The 21,344-nt window shown below is 36.2% G+C and overlaps 1 protein-coding gene across 2 annotated transcripts in view; it reads left to right on the top strand.

The window, feature by feature from the left end:
• Positions 1-638: 638 nt before the first annotated feature.
• LOC113493069 (voltage-dependent L-type calcium channel subunit beta-2-like) overlaps positions 639-21,344 on the top strand; it is a 127,731-nt gene continuing 107,025 nt past the window's right edge. Inside the window, exons 1-2 of one of the 2 annotated variants that reach the window (XM_026870867.1) lie at positions 639-837; positions 3,174-3,284. In XM_026870867.1, coding sequence (XP_026726668.1) covers positions 3,219-3,284 — 66 coding nt within the window. In that variant the 5' untranslated portion in view covers positions 639-837; positions 3,174-3,218. The remainder of the gene's footprint in view (positions 838-3,173; positions 3,285-21,344) is intronic. The other variant, XM_026870868.1, reaches the window with a different exon arrangement.

The raw sequence follows: 21,344 nt of genomic DNA, 5'->3' as shown, positions 1-21,344 counted from the left end.
TACTCAGCATTATGTTACTCGTTCAATGATAGAGTTTTTCCTCTTTAAACTGCGCCTGGCAAATCTTTCGCTATTTTTGAGACGAGAATAGGGCTATTAAGTATGATTTTTTCTTAAAATGATCATCTAACCAAACTTAATTTCATTCATCTTGACATAACTATGCGATTCGTGTACTTAACCAGTACATTGTGCAACGACATGACGATAACTCAAAATGTTGGTTTTATTCTATTAAACATTTGTGATTATCAATCACTCGAAACTCTTATCTCTAATCTAAGCACCGGATAGTAATGAAACAAACAATATCCGTGTAGGCAACAACGTACTAGCGATGCGAAAGTGACAACTGTTTAGCTACAAACAGATTAATCGTTATCAAACGAGCCAAACTCACTTAACCAATCAATCTTTAATTTCGCTTGCAATAAATCAATAAATTCGCCATTAATTTTCGCGTACCGCACAGTCTTGGAGGCTGCTAAATAATGGATGGCCATCAGCTTTCATTAGCGCCGAGAGGGGGCGCCACCGGCGACCGGCGGCCGGGCGCCGGCCGACGACACCCGATCAATACCGGCCGAGCGAACGCGAGCGGTCCCGACAAGGCCCGACCCGAACCGAGCGCGGCCGAGCGCTGCCGAACATAACCGAGCGCCCGCCGCACATGACAAATGTCACTGTGATACGGCTCTGCAGCCTTCAGGCCTCCCTGAAAACTGTGAAATTTCATTAGAAAAGTGCATAATAATCAAACGTGTGATAGACTGTCAGTGCATCCGTTGTACTTTGTGGATTTTGTTCGTGAAAACTGGTCGTAACACTGTGTGTTGTGTGAGTATTTGACAGCTCGGTACTTGAGGGTAGAACGATCCATATTTTGGTTAACTGCGTCTGTTTAGAGCTATTTTGAGCTATGCTAAACCATTATCTATAGAGTCCCTACGGTTTAAGGTAAAAAGTGCACGCATATATCCTGAATTTCTTGAAAGTTGTCTCAAGTAGTCCAGGTCCCGTGAGTGTGTCCTTCAAACTCACTGATATTCGTGGATATTATTGGTGTTGAGTGACTACAGACGTGCTATGAACATTGCATATGACCGTATAATCCTCAACTGTGTGTTATCTTAGGAACAAGGCTATCAAACAGTGTCTAAGAAAAGAAATTAATATAATTACTGGGAGGTCGGTGGGGCGCATGCTCAGAACACGACTGCTTTGCGTCATACGTGTTGTTATTCGTATTCCGAATGCAATTTCATTTAACTTTAAGTTAAAACGATCAGGTTAAATGGACCTAATAATTTTAGCTTCCTATACATATGCGTGACGTTTCTTAATTACTTACTAATAGCCTCGACTTAAATAGAAAACCTCATTTATTATCGTTTGAAGTACCATATTCGCGAAGAGTTGAGCTTAAACTGAACTGTTTCTGTTGTAAAATGACTATCGCGTAGAACAAGTGCACGCCCTAATTCTTATCCTGATAATAATTTCTTTGTCTTGGACATTTCGCTTGCCTTAACCCTTTTTAGTCATAATCAATAAGTTTTTCCCTCACACTGAATTAATCAGCCACCTTTGAGAGCATCTATTTTGAAACACCTCAGCCGACCTTGACCAATTTACATAAAAGCCTGCGGGAGGCGCTGCAGTAGCTGCAAACACAACCATACTACCTAGACCTCTTTCAAGTTCCCATTAAGCCCACACCGCGCCTGTTTACCAAGACCGCTGAAGATCGTGGGAGGTCTTTCATCGCTGGTCGACAGAAGCTGTCAAAGTGACAGTTGAAAGCTCTCAGCGGGTGTGAAAGGATAGACTTCAAAATAGAACGATCATTTTGAATATTTAATTAGAGAATCGATGTGTTTTAATTTTGAATACGGAATGTGGGTGGCCGTTTTGTAAACATCTTATAATGTTTGTATACTACTGGTGTTTTGGTCTTTTTAATTAAGTATTCAAATATTCAATAAGTTTTGACGAAGGTATAAATTTCATAGAAAAAACATGACGCTTTGCATAAATTGTGCCGCTATCTGTCTATTAAAGAGAGGAGATCTTACAAAGATAATCGAAACGCTAATAGAAAAATGTAATAAGTTGTATGTAATAAATTATTCTGTTGTGGTCAAAGGCCCGTAGGGTCCGTTATCAATGGCCGCTGGTTAAATGGAATATATAATTCAAATTACCGTGGTTTTTGTGACCCTATGGGCGAGATTGCGGGGACAATCGTACGGACGAGCGGACAAACAACTTTCCAACGTATGCGTCGTATGACCTCTGTCCCCGGCGCGCGGCGCTACGCACTGCGGTGAGCTAGGATGAGTGCTACTGTTGCCAGCCAACACATCGAAAAAAAATGTTGTTCCATTTGAATCGTTAATTACTTGCGGGGTTTATGATTTGTAGAATAGTTTGCTGAAAACTATTTAAGTACCTCATTTATTTTCCAAGACGAGAGTATTTTAGACAGTTTTATATCAAATCTTTTTGTGCGTATTTTCTTACTTTTAACATGCAAACTGCTTTTTTAACCTGTAAGTTTTATCCAAAAGTTAAACTAAGAATGTATTTACATTGTCCGATAAAGGGGGTCCATACCTAACTCACAAATGAATTACGTTCAATAAATTATTTCCTTCGTGTTTCAAATGTTTACTTTCTTTTAATAAAGTTAGCAATAATGTGGGTGTGACGAGAAAGTTTATATCTAACTTAAGACGCGTCTATGGCGGTCTTGTATGTGTTTTATAGGCGTCTCATCAAATTTATGCGATTGAAGACCTAACAAAAACACTAATCATGCATAATTTACATATAAATAATGGAATTTATTATTTATACAATAGTTTTGGAATTAATTTTCTTTAGTAGCTGGACCATCCATATATCTCAATGATGGATTGGAAAGATTTTGGCTTGCTATGAAAGTTTTATGGGCAGTTTATTGTTGCGTTCAATGGACTGTAGTCATCACCATATATTGACACTTTAATTTCGCGGAAATATCCTATAATATAGAATATCCCTTTCCTAAGATTTTTTGCAAACCCAAGTAGCCAGCTTAAACCTATTAAAAATATACCTTATCTAGTGTTCAATGACTGTACGTAGATAATAGAGCAGTAGTGTTACATGGACGTTCGTTGCGTGCGCAGAGCGGCGGCGGTGCCGTGGGGGGCATGCGCCGGCGGCGCTGAGGCATGAGCGCGGCGCGCGCGCCGGATCCCCGCGACCCACCGCGCCACACTCACCGCACCCACCCACAGGTAACTTTATACATATGCACTTATATAAAGACAGAATAAACCCCTGATCTCTGAAAAACTAATGTTAGGACCACTCCGTCTTAAAAGATGACTGCTGCAGTTGTTAGTGAGTAGCCACAACAGCTTAAATTAAGCAGGCGTCACCCCCTTTCGATTCTATGTAAAAGTTGGTGTCGGTCACCCGTGACTGATGCGGTAAATAAGTGACATATTATGAAGTCACGTATTAAAATTAAGAAAAATTATTAGCTTTTCGGAAATCAGGGGTGTCTGACTTATTTAACAAGGTTTTGAACGTAATGTCGGTCACCGGTGACCGATGTATCATTGTGTCTGCTACGTTTTACGCGGCAGCATATATGCTAAGCTAATTAATAACGAAAAACACTTGAACATTACGCCAGTTATTCCGTTTTTATCAAATTAAACTTGAATTAAGCTAGATTTTAGAGAAAGGAAAATACTACATCAAAGACTTCTGTGTGATTACTTACTTCAATAGTAATTCAGTAGTTCGGAGTGGCTTTATGACCAAGAGGGTAATCCGTTGCCTTCAAATGACTGAACTTTTCACTCACGTGGTTAAGAATAAAAACTATGTATAAAATCGATCAATTGTATTTAAAACAAAATACTAAAATATTACTAACAATAATAAAGAATCAAGTGATCTAAGCAGCTATTATCTACTTTTAAGTAATCAATACAATTTATAAAAATCGGTTAATAACATAAATAAAGCCAAACTTAGCTTTAGATACGAACAATTACGATAAATAATCTCAATTACGCCATTTTTTGTGACATCCATCTATTGTTAGTGAGAGCATCTATTACGCTCGTTCGCAGAATTGGCGCGAGCGACCAAATCGCGTCTAAATTGCGCCGGCGCACGCGATGTCAATCTGTTCTGTTTACTTTCAATTTTCGGACAAACGGATTTGCAATTAGAGTATGAGGCGAATGAGGCAATTGTACGCTGTGTTCAGTTAATTTGTAGAAGCTACAATCGTATAAACGTATTAGTTTATGAAGTTTTATTTTCTTATATGAATATTAGGATTTTGAAAAATTGTAGCTGAAAGTGGTTTCCTGAACGAGCTGATTACTGTGAAACATTTATGAATGAAGTATTGAATAAAATTATTCAATAGGTTATGATTTTAGCCTCCAATGACGCGTACTTATGTTGGTGCCTCGATGAGTTGAGTTTCTGGTATTTGGTGAAAGACTAAAATACTGGGCTACTAGATACTTGCTTAATCAGGTGAATGAAGTATTCAACACTTCATAAAATAAATGAATTTCAACAACAGACTTACAGCACAAATCGCTGCAGCAAGGGTAGACAATAACACTGAAAGAATTTTCCACACAGAACTTTTCTTTATTGAAACACTTGAATTAGTCTAAAGATTAAGCTACCTACAGCATCCAACAACCGGAAACAGAGCAGAAGGAAAGCTTCTTAACATAAAAATAATTAATACTCTAACTAAACTAAATTACACAATTTAAAAGCAATAAGTCACCAGAAGAAATTAATGTCATACAGTTTTATGTCGGGCCAGTCTCATTTTAATGATATATTGTTATCGCATTACCATATTTCTGTATCGCGACATTTATATGGAAACCGTTGCATTTGAGTCTAGACTGGTGAATAATAAAAAATATTAAGATATATAATAAATCAGAACAACCCAGTTCGAATACTCGTTAGCAAATAGACGAATTGTTGTTTGCACATTTGTTAATGTTATTTAATTAATAACTTTATATTTTAAATGAAAATATACTTTATATTATTTATTTATGATTATTAGAATGTAATATATTGCATGTTAATATGCAGAAAGTTGCATTTTGTTTACGTTGTACCTGATCAATATCTCATAGTGTTTGGGTGAAATTTTATCAAATACCATTTCGAGAATAGATTAATTTTATGTTTATAAAACTGGATTCATGAAATCATATACATGAGGTTTCCTCGAGATTTCCTTTTCTCAGATCAAAATTGCACAGTCATCTTCAGTGAAGGTTTTGCATTAAAAGTTCTGAAAAGTTGTGGTGCAACTTGGGGAAGGCCTATCGATAAGTTCAATTGACGAATTCTTAAAACAATAGTGGATCATCGTCTCCCATTTCCACTTTCTATCAAGAAAAATATGAATATCCATAATATGGTTCACAATTTATATAGTAGTAATTTTCTAAAGTAATGAACTTGGTACTTACAGTTTTTTTGTTGCTGTTTACTTGCTCTTTAGGAAATATATTACCAACCTCTGCAAAACAATTAAAAAATCTTCAATTGTAGCAAAAACTAATGATTGTAAATGTTGTTTTAGTTTTCGGTAAACTGACGCTAATTAAACGCTTCCCCCTCCGCGGCGCGGCGGGTGCGCGGTGGGCGTGGCGAGTCATGCGCGCGCGCCGTTCCGTGAATCGCACAAGGCCGTCTGACCCACTGATATAATTTCTTTGTTGTGTTGTCTGTCTACCTGCCTGTGTGTGCTGTCTGTGGCCGCAGATTACTCCAGTACTCTCCATAGACGTCCATTTCACACACATGCTCACCCTGGACTACACGGTTATTTTTAACTGGACATGAAGAGAGTCCCTCTACATCTACCTTGGATTCCATGCAAACGGCCGCCGTGTCTGTGTGCGGGTAGTGAATTTGAAGAGTTTCCGTGTAGGGTATAATCTTCGTTTGTCCTTGTGTGCAACTGTGCAGCCTTTGAGACCGCTAAGGAAATGTATATACATGAATGTTGGCTAATTTTCCGTTGTCTGCCTCAGGTAATACAGGTTATATATGGTTCTAGATCGCAGGAATATTGCTACGGGATCTCGAGATTATTTTTTGTTTAGATATTTAAGGTCGTGTGAAGTTTGAGATGAACTTTTTCAGTTTCGTATAAGGTTATAAATGGGTCGGTTCTCAAGGCAACGAGCTTGTTTATTTTTTCTGTTCGTTGCATTTGTTTGTCGGTTTAATTATGTTCTCACATGTCTGGCCGTCTCCGCGAGTATCTTCTAGGAAGTCCGCTGAGATCTTTAATATGGACGTTCCCGAAATATCAATCCCGACTCGCAGCACATAATAACCCAATTAGATAGCCGATACTTTGTCAAAGTTTTTCCTCGGGTTACGTAAGTTGTACATAACTGTGCCTGCCGGGAACCGAAGGCGCATACCTTCGCAGCCGCGCCGCTCGCGAATAATTCAGTAGTTTCCGAGAAACATTGGCGGCATCGTAATAAATTTAGAGCTCCGGACCCCTCATTATGCGGTACTGCCTACATTCCGAAGGCATACAGTTTGCCGAATAAAAAGTTACGAATCCGACTATTGTTTTGGGCCACAGGCCGCGGCGAAAAATAGACATCCCTTTTACATTACTTCAGTAATTTGATTGTGGTTGATGCCTGCTATTCTGTCGAGTCTGGTCAGGTTACTCAAAAAAACATATTTTTTTAAAGAAACTTCTTTATATTAGGTGCCTTCTCTGTAGTTTGCAAAAGCAGCTTAGTTATTTCCCAATCTTGTGGTGGGCTGTTGCTTATAGGGCCCGATGAATTTACCTATAAATGTGTTTTATACGATTCATAGAAAACATTTATGGACGAAATTGGTGACTTAGTCACTTTTGGCGAAATCGCTAATAATACGGACGAGAGTAAGCTTGTATGCAAATTATTGCATACAAGCTTACTCTCACATAGAGATTATTTCCTTGGAAGGGACTAACAACCTTTCATTATTTTTGATTTAATATTGCAGGTATTTTTTTTAGATTATTTTACGACTACTTCATTTTTAATACTAGCGTTCAGAATATGCTTTGGAACTGAATGGGGTAGCAAAAAAAATAGTGCTTTGAATACCAATTGTTAATATATCTACCAGATGAAAACCCCTAGAAGACATAAAAAGTTCCTTATAAAAGTACAAAGAGCTTACAACTCAAATGATCTATCGCATCCTAAGTATTTCTGCCGCCTCTAAACGTACCTAACCCTTGATATTATACGCTCTATACATGCAACGTTCTGTATAGCCTAAAGCCCACAGCCTCAATACACACGCGGAAACAAAGAGATTCACGTGGACATTGGAGACACAATAAAACGAGGCGACCATTATTCCAGGCATTTTTCTAAGTCAATTAAATACGACCCAAGATGGCCGGCTCTCAGCTGTTGATTTTTTGGCAAGTGTGGTGAAGGACGGTGTTGTCGGGAGTAAAGGGTTACGAAAATATATTAACAAAAATGACAAATAAATTTGTGGAATTTTTGAAAGATGATGGGGTTTTAGATTTTAATTGCACCCTAGTCTGTATATAGCTAGTTTGTGAGATAAAAATAGCAGTAATTTTCAATTGGCGTAAGAAATATTCCCCGGTCATTGCTATCGAAATGACTTATTTCATTAAAGGCAATTAAATCGTGACGCTATTAGTTGAAGTAAGTACCTTCTCAAGATTTTGTGAGATACCAATTAACTCCTAAATTATAATAGTTGTGTTTTCACTCTGGTAAATTCATACCGTTTCTTTAATAATTAAAGAAGTAATTTTATTAATAGTCCGAGCAACAGTTCCTTCTCCCTTAAATGTCTAACAGTTATTATAATACTATGTAGCGGGATATTCGCGATTCCTTATTCGAAAGAAATACACGTTCGGATAATCGCAGCGCCAAAACGGGCACACATTGTTTTCTATTTCGGAGTTTGTGCAAAAAAATATTTGAATATTCTAATGGTTTGATGGTTGGAAAGCAAAAAGTTTAACTCTCAGTAATTTGAGAAGGGAAATTTTGGCTGTATGAGTGGTGTCGCCGCCTACATGGAATTGTCATTAAAAATGTAATTAAAATATGCGTCATTTGTTTTTGATGATTGTTTGCTTTTATCGCTTCGTGCTAAGATTTAAGCGAATGAATACTCTGATTTTGTCAGAATAAATTAACTCAAGAAGTCTTTAATATGGTATTATATAAATTCTTGTTATACCTGGGGACCCAGTCACTTGTTTTCGATATTTGCAGTTTCTTTCGTTCCGCTGTTTTTACATTCATTTTAAGTTATTTTTTTTGGCATAATCCAATGATCATCAGTGAATGGCTAATGGTTTAATATATCGTTATGGAGTCCCCTGTAGCCGAAGACCAAAACAACTTACGAAACCACAGTTTACGAATAGACCAAAAAAGATTGTTATCGTGTACATAAATAACTGGTACGAGAGTAGTTACAAATAAATATAAAATGTAAACAGCTCATCGGGCGAGCCATAAAGGTGCCCACACACGGGCTAATGAGCTCTCGCAGATTTATGGACCATAAATAATGTTACTTACGCGTAATGACCATATGGGCTACGGCTGTACATCGATCGAACACCTAACTGTTACAATATCTTGGACATGGACGAAAATTTGTCGAACACATCCTTCATGACTTACTAGATGTGACATCGCTCCTCTAAATACAAGCACGGACACATATACTTCCAACCTCACTTATAATGGAACTTGAGCTGAGTTTTGTATCAGTTCTGTTCAGTTTAAGCGTGAGCTAGATGTTTCTCATGTCAGTTTTAGTGCACCATGCTTTTCAAGACTGTATCTGGCAAAATTGCTGGCCGCGGCAGTAGCCATATTAAAAAATATTAGAATAGAATGCCATTTCAATATAGCTTGTCCTATGGAAACGGTCAATCTGTTTCAATTACAGTAAATGCGCTTCAGATTTTATGGACGGGAAGATAATTGTACAATTTTCTTGGATGATGCTCATTATGTACTCGTACACAAAATATGTGGCAGCTCCACAGCTTACCGAGTCTCACTTTGGTAAGCGTTGTGATGGCTAATTACAATTATACGACTTTAGACGCGGCTACATACCGGCATTGAGACATGCGGATACACTTGTTGTAGCTCGTATTTTTAGACCTACATATTTTATTAAGATTTATTTTTGTTTTTTGTTAAGTATAAAGTTACTGCTTTATGCTTTGGATGTAATAAGGGCAGAATTCTAAATTGAGTGTGAAACTACAAGGAAAATCCGTTAAACGAAATTCTCACCAATTGAAGCAGATGTACAAGAATTATTTTTGCCATAGTTAAGAATCCTATGTTTATCTGTATGAGGGCAAATGTATTATCACTGTAAAAGCTATCACAATGGATCAGAACATCAGAAGAGATCAATGACATTCTTACTTTAAAAATACCAAATGGATGTCGCACCAGGTCCTCTCAGAATAATATTAAAGACCATTAGATCTTACTAGGTACTGGGGGATTTAGGTACTGTGCTGCAATGGTAACAGTCAAAACGAAAAATAGTAATAACAATTTGTGAATCATTAACACTGTGTACTGTATTTGACTTGTTCAATTCATACAATTTTATTTATTTAACACTTTATAATATGTACTATAAACACATCACGTGCAAACGAAACAATATTTAAGTTTAAAAATAATATTGATACTTATGTCCTTCTGGGATTAAACTTAACACGTATTTCTTTATTATTCAGCTTCGTAATTTACAAGACTCTAAAGTTCGCGATTAATTTATCACGTGTATCTGCACTTGGTTTTTATAATATACGTTTATTGCGCCCGTGCTGTCGTAAACCAGGTTTATTGGCATCTACCAATATTCTAGGTTATATTTTTAGTAAATCCTTTTTTGTTGCTGTGGTGGTCTGTTTATTATTGCATGCTACCTACGCGTTTGTCAAAAGTACCAATTTAAGAACGGAAGTCATTGATTTGAAAATTAGGTAGTCCAATATTGCAGCTGTCTAAATACTTGTCACTTAGTGCTCCAGCCAAATTTTCGATGGCAAATAATGTTAGACACAAATTTAACCTCTTAAGTCATCTCTTTAAATATTCTTGATAGTCATGGTCTAGAAGCTCATCACTGAAAACTGCGCCACCAACAACAGTTAAAATACAAACATAACAATATCCAAAACATCCACCATAGCATCACGTTCTTGGCATGCTAAATAGAAAATACAGGTTTATCAAACCTCAACATGACAGTGCAATTTACAAGCGAAGTATCAAACGGGCATACATATAAATGGACATACCTATGTAACGAACATAGGTGTCCAATTAACAGTAATTATCCAACGAATCACTTTGCAATTCTCCTTATGGCGAAGGTGAATAACCCTTGAATCGATAACTTTATTCGAGTGTCCGAGTCTGACACTGAGTCACACTTGTTTTGACAAACGTTTCCTTCATTCTAATAATTTCGTTTTGTATTCTGATTTTATAGTAGTCGCACAAATACGGATGTTGCTCTGTTGAATGATCTGATTCAATGGATATTGTATTCGATGTCATTCTTGAATGTAGACAGATGTGTCGATTTCTTGTCATTTTGTAGTAATTAGTCTAGAGAACTTTTGTGTGATTGTTTAGAGCTCACAGCTGAGTTGATTATTTTAAAACAAGGTTTATTGCTCTGCAGGATTTAGCTGTTAATTTTTATAGACCACTGCAAGCTCATCCAAGACGTCTAGTGACCACAACACTAGAAGATTCAAATGAATCTGCTAAGCTAGATTGTATTCGAACATATTTATTATACGCTAAAAAGCCATTGCAGCAAAAAAAGAAAAAACAGTTAAGAAATGCAGCTTGGGATACTTTGAAAATGGATCTAATTCAATTCATAATTTCAATTTTTATCCTTAGTACAAAAAATAATTCGTGTTAATTTTTGCCCAGATGTGTCCAGTCCACATGCGGGTAATTGCATCGACACATTAACTCCAGCCTTTAAAGTTAATTGGACACGAACCGAAGTCCACGGTTTAATGAGCAATACACTATTTATAAATTGCGCAGCTTTGGGAGTACTGCATTTTATGTTATGATTTGGTATTTTTACTGAGATTCATAAGTTCAAGTAACATCGCAATATTAGGTGTTCAAACTCTTGCATCGGATACGGGTTTAGGACACTTCATAAAAATGTTTTAGTTAAAGAGGCAATAATAGGCTGTTTACCATTCCTTTTTATAGCTTATCTTTTCCCTCGTTTGTTAGTTAGCTAGCACCATCTCTTAGTAATTTCGAAGCTATTTTTTTTTTACAAACTCGTCCTTTCCGAAAGAGATCTTTTGAAGTAACTTTTAATCTTGTTTTAATACAAGTATCTACCTACATACATGCATTGTAAAATTAAAACATGAAAGTTGCGAAAAGGTTTTTTACTTTTATCTAGTTTTGTGTGGGAGTCAGTGTCGGCGCGACATAAGTGTTAAATAAAACGCTTATGGGATAAGCAGAGTAGGTGTCGGTACTTTTATTTTATGAACGTGACTCAAAAATATTTAACAAACGATTAAATATTTTTAACTTTACTTGGTCTGTAAGTGTATTTAAGTGATATGGTATTTTTTTATTAAAGGTTTTAAATGTTTTCACTTAATTGGTTTCTGATGCTCCTTAATTTGCCGTATTCTTGAGAGGTCTACTCAGAGTGGTCGTCCTCTTTTGTCAGAAGGCTAGCTCAGACGTTAGTTTATACTGTCCTTACATAATCAAGGATTAGGAAATGTCTAGACTTAAGAGTCATTGACCCCAGATATAAAGAGGTAGGTGGAAAATGCACGCGTCAATAGATAGGAAATGTATTGTCACATTACAGACGCTTTTACTTTTATAAATCATATAGAAACGGTCAAGTGTGAGTCGAACTTGCGATAACGACAGTTCCGTACAAATGGGCTTAACAAAATAAATCGGGAAACTGATACGGTTTAACCAACGGAATGGCTTGACCAAAAGTATTTTACCCAAACATGTTTTCGCCCATGGACTGTTTCCCAACGCATTGTGACGGACTGACAAACAGATAGCGGAGTCTAAGGAAGGGCCTAGGAGCAGAGAAATAGAACTATTACTAGTTCCGTGTTGGCACTGAACCCTAAAAGTACTCAATTCTTTAATAAACATTTATTTGTTTATCGTTTACGAACACTTTCAGGTTCAGTCCTTTTGATTGAAAACCAATTTGCAAACAAAATTTAAATCCTTTATCATAACTATTCCTTACCAAGTAATCAGTCACCGTACCATGACACCAAAACACTAAATTAACTCTTCAGAAAAACACAAACATATCCTTCATCAAGAAGCCTAATCACGCATCATTTAACACGACATCAGCCTTAAAAAATCAACGTTAAAATCCCTGAAACCTGTTGCGTTGTAACAGCATACGGCAGGGCGGTGCGTAGCCTCCGCATCCCGCTACGCAACGGTATCCTGCGTGGACCAGTTTATATTTTTTTGTTTATAAGCTTTCTTTGAACACTGAACAGTAGTGGCTTTTAATAGCGAGGTGCGTGGTGCGTGCCGATGTGCCCAGAGATTCCTCTTTTGTTTGCGATGCTTTTATTTTGGACTTAGTATTGTGCTAGACAGCCCACCCGGGTAGTGTGTAGTTGTAAATTTTGCTCAAGGAATGGCCATTTGTATTATGTCGTAGTGTTGTTCTTATACAAATTATTTAGCGTTAAAGGGGTTAGCGGATTCCGTGAGTGAAGGGTAAAAACGGTACCCTGTTACTATAGTTCCGTCGTTTGTTCGTCTGTTACTAAGTGGTTCCTCATGAGAAGTTAGACTTAACAACGAATTAAATCAAAATTAAATTTAAGCCGCGGTTAACTTAGATTTGATTGTTAGTTAGTCTAATTTTTGCATCTGCTTCTGTGATCAGTGTACTCTTGTCTCACTGATGTCGTAAATTCCGAACATAATGATATCCCGCCAGGTTTGCTTACTCCATTCAAAATCAAATCGTTTACACAATAAACATTTTTATATTGTTGCTATATCATATTGTTATTGTAATTTTTGCCTATATATGATAGCAGGTGCGTTAGACGCGTAGGTTAAGTCCAACAGAAAATAATAAAAACAAGATTTACTTCAAAATGTGTTTAGTTTCGCATTTTTATGAATAATTCAAGAGCGCTATTGAAACCAATCGTTTGGTGTTGGTGTTGGCCGTCTGAGAGCGGCCAACATTTGTCACCAACGTCTCGGGTACTGATTAAAAAGTGGATCATGTGAATCAGTTATGTTATTTTTCTTGATACGTCACTCGATATGAAACTCTAAACAAAGAGTCGTGATTGTGTCCGATGGACAAAAAAGTTTTTTAACGATCTATAAAAGAAAACGTTCTCATTTTCTTTATTCTTATTACCATACATAAATAAATGAAAACTTGAAGTTTAATCTCATACCAACCTTATTACATTCCGTTGTATAAATAAACAGTTACATTATAAAGTTTTATGGTATCTTACATCGTACTACAATGCTGCTTACACAACTTCACAAATTAACGTTAAGATATTTAGTGATTGTCGGAGAAAATGTATTGTGGTGCTACAATATAATACATTGTATTAGATACATTGTTTGGGAGAAAGCCAATGGGATTAGAACATAACTAAATATAAACTTTTTACAGGATGTAAATGACGTTTTCATGTACCTATTGCTAAAAAAAAACATTAAAAAGAAAAACACATCAAAAAGTGCGGTTGAAGTGAGCAGCCTCGTTTAGAGTTCGGTTAAAAATATCGACTTTCAATACCGTAGCAATAGAGGAAGTAAAGAGATTCTGAGGTCTAATTCTAGCTTTAACATTAAGCAGTTTTGGTTTTTTGTATTCTTACGTTGATTCCGTTCGTAATGAAAAATGCTCTTGATATTCCATCCAATGTGACCAAGTCCAACATTTGCCCAAACCACACGCGACATAGTCAAATTAAATAAATTATCGGAGCACAATAGAAAGTCGCGCACCGAACAGGAAACATATTATATATTATAATATAAATAGTTCTATCACTTGGTCGCACTGTTTTTTATTCAAATCAAGTAAATGTGTGGCTTTTAAAACAGCGAGTGGTTCAAGCGGAAAAAACGATGCTAGCTAAAACTTTATCGTTATAATTTGAAAACGTATAATGAAGTATTATCATTTTAAATACATATTTCTGTTAGTGATAGTTAAATAAAGCAGGCATAAACCAGTTTAGATTTAAATATGAAATTTGAATTAAATAAGTTGAAGAATTTGCCCAATTAATAAATATAACTATGTAGACACCTTTCTTCAAAGTAGATATTCTACAGTAGAATCAAAGGTATGGGAACTTTACTTTTTTATTCTAATCGCTCACCATAACCCGCTACTTTCGAGGCCACAACGTAAACTTATCGCGACTTATGCGTTTATTGGTTTTCCCGTTACAAAGCGTTGTTATTTATGAATTTGGAAATCAATACTAGTAATGGAGTCGGTGTAAATTACGGCTTGAGACATTTATATTAGTGTACGCAACATAAATATACGGTAAGCGGATTATAACTGTGTGCAGACTTACACAATCATAGTTCGATTCTAAGGCTTTTTTATTTTCGTAAAGATGTGCTTCGTTGATTAATCTGAACGTGAATGAGGTAGTATTTAATTAGCATACGGAAATGGAATATCGCTTTGTTAATGCTTAATTTTTTCTTAAGTTGATAAATAGATTTATTTTTAAAGAATGATTAGACTCATGACTTATTTTAGGTTTAGTGTTGGACGCTTAGTTATATCCAAAATATGAAGTATATAATTCGTTCAAGTGCCTTTTGGCATCTATACCGGAATAAAGTAGTAAGTATGGAATACTAAAAAACACTGTAAATAATGATCTGGCAAGGACTAAGGTCATCTTTATTACATTCATTTCTTTAATTAGTAGCGTGTATTCAGAGGTCTAATAGCAATGGAAAACATAACTAAGAAATAAGTAAGCTTTAAAAACACACGGGACAAGAAAGAATTACAAGAAGACGAGGATTACGACACCTTATTCAACTCAAATGAAATAAAACTATCTAATTGCAAAACACCATTACCGTATAATGTTTTATACGTATTTACGATCGCGGACGTGGCTAATCTCGTGTTGGGAGCATTATGCCTTCGACTTCTATACTTTATACCCATGTTATATGACTGTGTTAAATTTTTTATTCCCATGTAGGTGTGAACGAAGTCTTGTACCCACTTAATTGAGGTCTAGTTAGTTTGGCGGCTTGTGTCTTGCGACTGGTTTGTTAAACCTTTGTGTTCAAGTTTAAGTGTTTCTGTCGTTGTTACGAAAGAGATTTTATTTGCGATTGTTCGTGCATGGCTGTTGTGACGAAATTCCAACACATTTAGAAGGACAAAGTTGTCTATATTTTACGACAAATGTAGATGCTTCATCTAGGATAGTGAATTTTAATACTTTCTGAAACTATGCATCGCATCTTTTTTATGTACTTAAAGTAATGAACTACAGACTTTGTATGTTATGTAGCCTGAAGTTATATTACGCTCATAAATACTTATCAAACGATCAGAACATCATAATAATATTTTACCGAAATTTCACATGTAGCCTGCACCTGTCTTACCAAAAACCCCTGGGGAAAACAAAAATGATTTTAAAAACAAACAAGTGTAGCAGATGCTCCCGACACGTGCTCGCGCGGCGAAGGCTGCGCAGGAAGTGGGTCAGCGTGCCCTTGACTTTGCTCATGCGCATGCGCGTGAAACAAAAAGAGTACAGACCGGCTGCGCCCGCGCCGCCCTGCGTGGCCTTGGCAATGGGCGGCGAGCGAGCAATTGCGAATTTTTGGGTGTGTTGCCAAGATATTCAGTTGTTAGATTTGTGGGAGATTTATTTGGAGTAAAATGCGTTTTGGCTTTGACTTAATTATTTTAAGCAATGCTAAGTGTCAACGTAAACGAATCACACCTGCTGAAGTTGATTAAGGAATAGTACTAGTTTATTAGTCGATATTCATTAAATTGATTCCTTTTGCATCTTCACAAACATGCGTTTCTGTTCATTTAGAGACCCGTAATTACTTTTTTTAAGAGAGGCTTTAAATGACTTTACACTCAAAAGGGTTATTTTCCTCCATGACAGGGAGGTTCACTCCCATGGTTATAGCAACACCGTCTCGCCGGGGGTCACCTTCCGGCGCGTCGCGGGCGCACGCGATAATTGTTATTATTAACGATCAAAGACTCGCCGGCGGCAGGTGCGAATGCTCAAAGGATTCGGAACAAATTGCGTACGCGCAGCTTTGATTTTTGCGATATTGACAGCTCCCTGATATCAGTGCAAGTATTGCGTAATTGGGTCACGCAAAAAGATGGACTCTGAATCATGTTTTCTTGCGCCTAATACCAATACGAAGAAAAAACTGATTGAATATTTGAAACATACCTTAACAAGTGTTAAGGCATTGTGAGCAGTAATGAAAAACGTATTGTACAACTTTTATAATATTTACGGTCAATAAAAAAGGAAATGTAATATTTTTGGTTGCGACCGCAATATTTTTGGGAGTTTAAGTACGTCTCTTCTTATCCTGAATACTTGGACATTTTACTTAATTTATATTTATAAAATAAGGAGACCTTTAAATAAATTAGATAGGTACTGGCTTTATTTGCTTTGTTATTATTAATACCATTATCAAGTGTTTCTCAACCCACTGTTGGGCAAGCATTCTTCGATCCGTTAAAATCCAAAGCACTTTTACTGAGATGTATAAGGTTACAATACAGTTTGACAAGTCTTATCTCTTAAAACCTTTATGCAGCCTTTAAAGTACAAAGCCATAAAGTAAACAAAAAAGAAAAATGAAATGCGAAATCCAAATTCGAAAAAGGAACGACAAAATGAGATCGGTAACTTATCTGTCCCTAAGTATAATCACATTCAAACACTGGGCACAGATAATGAACGTACGAACGCTTATAAACCCATACGATGACGTCATTCCCTCAAAATGTCCATTTGGACGCGCATTTGATACTTCAAAGAGTATTATGAAAAAAGAACACGAATGCTTTTAATAAGTTAATCTCAAAGCTCTAATGAAACGTCACGCTGCGACAGAGATGAAGTTCTGTAACGCTAATACAAATTTAACGCGTATTTGAATTAAACCTTAACGTATCAAGAATAAAGGTGTTTTTTCTTTGGATTGCGTTTCGTTTAATTTGGCATAAGTGTGAAGGAAATAAACAATGCGAGTGGAAAGATGGCGCGATAAGAGGTACCTGAGTGTTTGTAGGGCTGTGCAGTGAGGTTTGTGGAAAATGTTTAGGTAATAGCTTTTTGGATGTTTGGGTTAATGATAGTCTTTTAAGTAAAGAGGTTATTTTAATGATTATTTTTATTAGGAGTCTTTCTGAGATAGGCTACAGTGATTGCTAAATTCGGACAAATGCTAAATATCCTTATATTGCAACCTCGTTTTGAATCACGTACGACGTGATCTTATTTATTCATTTCACCTGATTTAGCGTATCCTCAAAATTCTACATTTTATTATCTCAGATAATCTTTAAAACAATTAGTGATCTTGAAAAGTGTTAATTTAACAAAAGACTAAGAAATAATTATTCTGAACAGCAGCCCTGTACCAAGCGTACAACCGTGAATGTGAAGTGTGTTGAACGCGGCGAAATTGATATTATATTAAGATTCCGCGCATGCGCTGTCGTCATCCGACGCCCGCGCCCCTTTACTTGCGATGTATTTATTTCCGTCCATTCTGCCTGCAATGCTGGTGGCAATTCATAATCACTTTGCAAGATAATCATAGCAGATTGTTGTACTCCTTGTATCATCAGTTTCAGTAACCCCCTATACTTTCAGCCACTGACTTCTTAAATCTCTCAGAGGTGACAAAAATTTAGCGAGTATGCTTAATTAATTATAAATCCGGTCTAATAATTTCTCCTTAAGAAATTGTATGTGTAGGAGACTAAAATTTTTGCCAGTACATTCGGCCTGATTCAATACATGGGTGGGCAAAACACATCACACTTTTTCCATATAACATACGAATTTATCCCACATAACACGTCAAAGGTACCTCAATACACCTAACTAAACATTAAAATGACGAGCAAAGCCGAGATTCTCACGTTTGCCCTTACCCTTCATAAATTATCGTACGCGATAAGTTAACAATACTACAATGCGTCGCGAAGTGGAATCCACCTGACTGCACCCCTTGCGCCCCCGGGCCCTGCGCCCCTGTTGCCCCCGGGGCCCTCTTGCCCCGTGCCCCCGGCCCCCGCTCGCAGGCCACCCCCGCGACGCCACAAAAAATAATATCATATCTCGTTACCGAATCTACCTTTTGTCAGAGTTTAGTCGAAGATGTAAGTTGATTTGGATGTGGCAGATTTATTCATACACTTGCTTTGCTGTCGTCGCATCATAGTGTATTCTTATATTTACGTGTTCTTTCAAAAATAGTACTGACTAGGATTAATAAGGAATGGGGAAACTCATTTTAACTTAGGTAACAATAACATTTTGACAGTTTTTTAAACTCTGAAAAAATTAAAAGCACTTATGTGGCCTGGCACGAGTAGGTACCTGCAATATAATAAATAATATATCTTACCAAAAAAACAAGCTTTTTCATTACTATAAGTAGATGGATAGTTTAAAAATATTCTTTGAAATTCCGCAGATACCATATCCACATTTCATAGCTCGTTCAATTCCTCACAACAATAATATACCTGTATGCACTTTCGTTTTTATAAAACCCTCTGTATCCACTTTAAATTGGACATCGTGGACCTTTTTTTTTAGTTCATATTCCATTTATCTTTAAAGTCATGATTCGTTGCATTGTCCTGAGCGTAAATACGGTAAAAAAAAACATACGAATGATACTCGAAGTGACGTGAAAAAATGAAATTAAAAATGGAATCCGTTTTGATTTGTGACGTGAAGTTGGATCTTTTTTTGCTGTAACCGTTTCGCGTGTGTTTCAAAATGGAATTATGAGATTGGTTTGAATTAGGAAGGTTGATTTTTTTTTGCGTAAAACGTTTTATGGCCTATGAAATTATTCATGGGACTTATATTTCTGAGTAACGATAAAATATGAAACAGATTTAAAGATTTTGGTAATTGCTCCTCAAAGTAGAGAAATGCTTTTGCCACACAGTGATATCTAGATCCTGTGCTCAAATGACAAAAACATAAAACTTATAAAAATCGAAATTTACAATTTTAGGAATCTCAAATCCCATAAAAATGCTTCATTCGAGAATTAAAGCAAATGTCTCTTAAACATTGAATGTTATTGCAAAATATGACAGGTTTTGTAAAAACCATTGTGCTTCATAAATCTTGCTTATCCTCAAATCATAAATAAAATCAACCGCAAGGTAAAGCGTGTTAAGCTTTAAGGTATGAGTCATTTAATAAGTTATTTGAAGGTAATTATTGTTTGAGCCAGCCGTCAGTAAAGATTTGTCTTCGTTTAACAAGTGAGAGATCAGGACCACGATTGAGTTTGATTGATTGTGCAGGTCTGTGCAGACCGTGGGTACGGGCAAGTGGACTGTGTGCTGTTAGGTAGGCATTATGTTAAACATTGAGTAGAGTCTTATCGGTAACTAAGCAAAACTTTAGGAGTACAAGTCAGCTGATAAATATACTAATCTATGCCTCTATAAGTTATTATTGATCAACATTGATTTATTGTTATTAATAAATGACACCCACGCACAGAGCTTAAAAATCATTTGTCCAAGCGGGAATCAAACTCACGAACTCCGGCGTAGCAAACAGGGCCATATAAAACTAGACCAATATAGTCGAGCTCACAGATTGAGGCCACCAGTGATCAAAGGTATAAATTAATGTTTTATCTGTCTACGTAAAAACTATAAATTGAAAATTTCATTTATATATGTAGTTGTGCATAAATACTTATTTTGCTAAATAACTGCCAGGGTAAAGGTTTTCCTATAATTTCAGTATTACGGCATGCCAAATGTTCTATGCCCTAAATACCAAGTTCTATTCACTGCACTCAGCTCAATAGTACACTATTTCAGTTTAGAACAGACATGTAAATCGTGCAACATAATCCACTCACGCCAAACAGTTACAAGCAACCTTATTAAATGTGGGAAAAACACGAAACATCCGAACAATTTTATAATAAGCACCAATGCATTAACAATTCACATACATAGCGTCAATAACTTTAAATATACCGGTTTAGAAATAAAATGTCCAAGAATGTCGCAGTCTGTACCGTGTACAGTTAGAAAAAGTACATAAATGTCTAAGATAGAGTGTTGCCATAAGCCTCACCTACGGACGCAACTTGCTTATGTATTTTATTAAAGTGAATGTTATGCTAATGTCGTGTGGACGAAATGTAGCAATCTTACATCGAGAGCAGCGACGGTGTGTTTGATGGCGACCGGTGGCGGCTTTCGTTGTGCATTATTTATTTTTAATTTAAATAGAACGGCCGATACCGATTTTATGATTTTCTAGATAAAACTTGTTTATGTCGCATTATTAGATATTACAATTCATGTGCCGTGCGATTTCCGGTGAGGGGGACGATTTAGAATCTTTTCTTTTCGGAGATATCGTGTGTTTTCTCCAAGATAATCGGAAATCTGTTTTGCCAATTGCCATAATCTGCGTCATTATTATTTATATGAATATTCTGTTTCTTAATATCTTACTAAAACTGTTTACCAGACTTATAATAGGGAAAAGGCGTCAATGGCAAAAAAGAAGTCATTAAACTAAAATGGATTTTGTTAGGCGCGTTTTGAAATGAAATACGAATGTGTGATTACAGAAACACTATAAATGTCTGTTTTGTCTAGACTATTTACAATTTGCAGAATTTGATAGGGAAATTAGAAGTGGTAAAAATTTTAATGTCACAGTCTTCTAAATATTCATGATGGCAATAAAAAAAATCGTACATGAAAATGAAAAAGCTTATTATCGTTGGAATAGGCAGGATTAAAATTAACTGTCTCCGTAAATTCACAGGAATAAAATAAATTAAAAAGTGAATATGTTTGAGTATCAAACATAATTACTATTCGCTCATCGCTCTTACAAATACCTACAA

Source organism: Trichoplusia ni, chromosome 4 (assembly GCF_003590095.1).
Source record: "Trichoplusia ni isolate ovarian cell line Hi5 chromosome 4, tn1, whole genome shotgun sequence".
In the NCBI taxonomy this organism is placed as follows: Eukaryota; Metazoa; Arthropoda; class Insecta; order Lepidoptera; family Noctuidae; genus Trichoplusia; species Trichoplusia ni.
The sequence above is the reverse complement of the archived record's forward strand: the minus strand, read 5'-3'. Positions and strand labels throughout refer to the sequence as shown.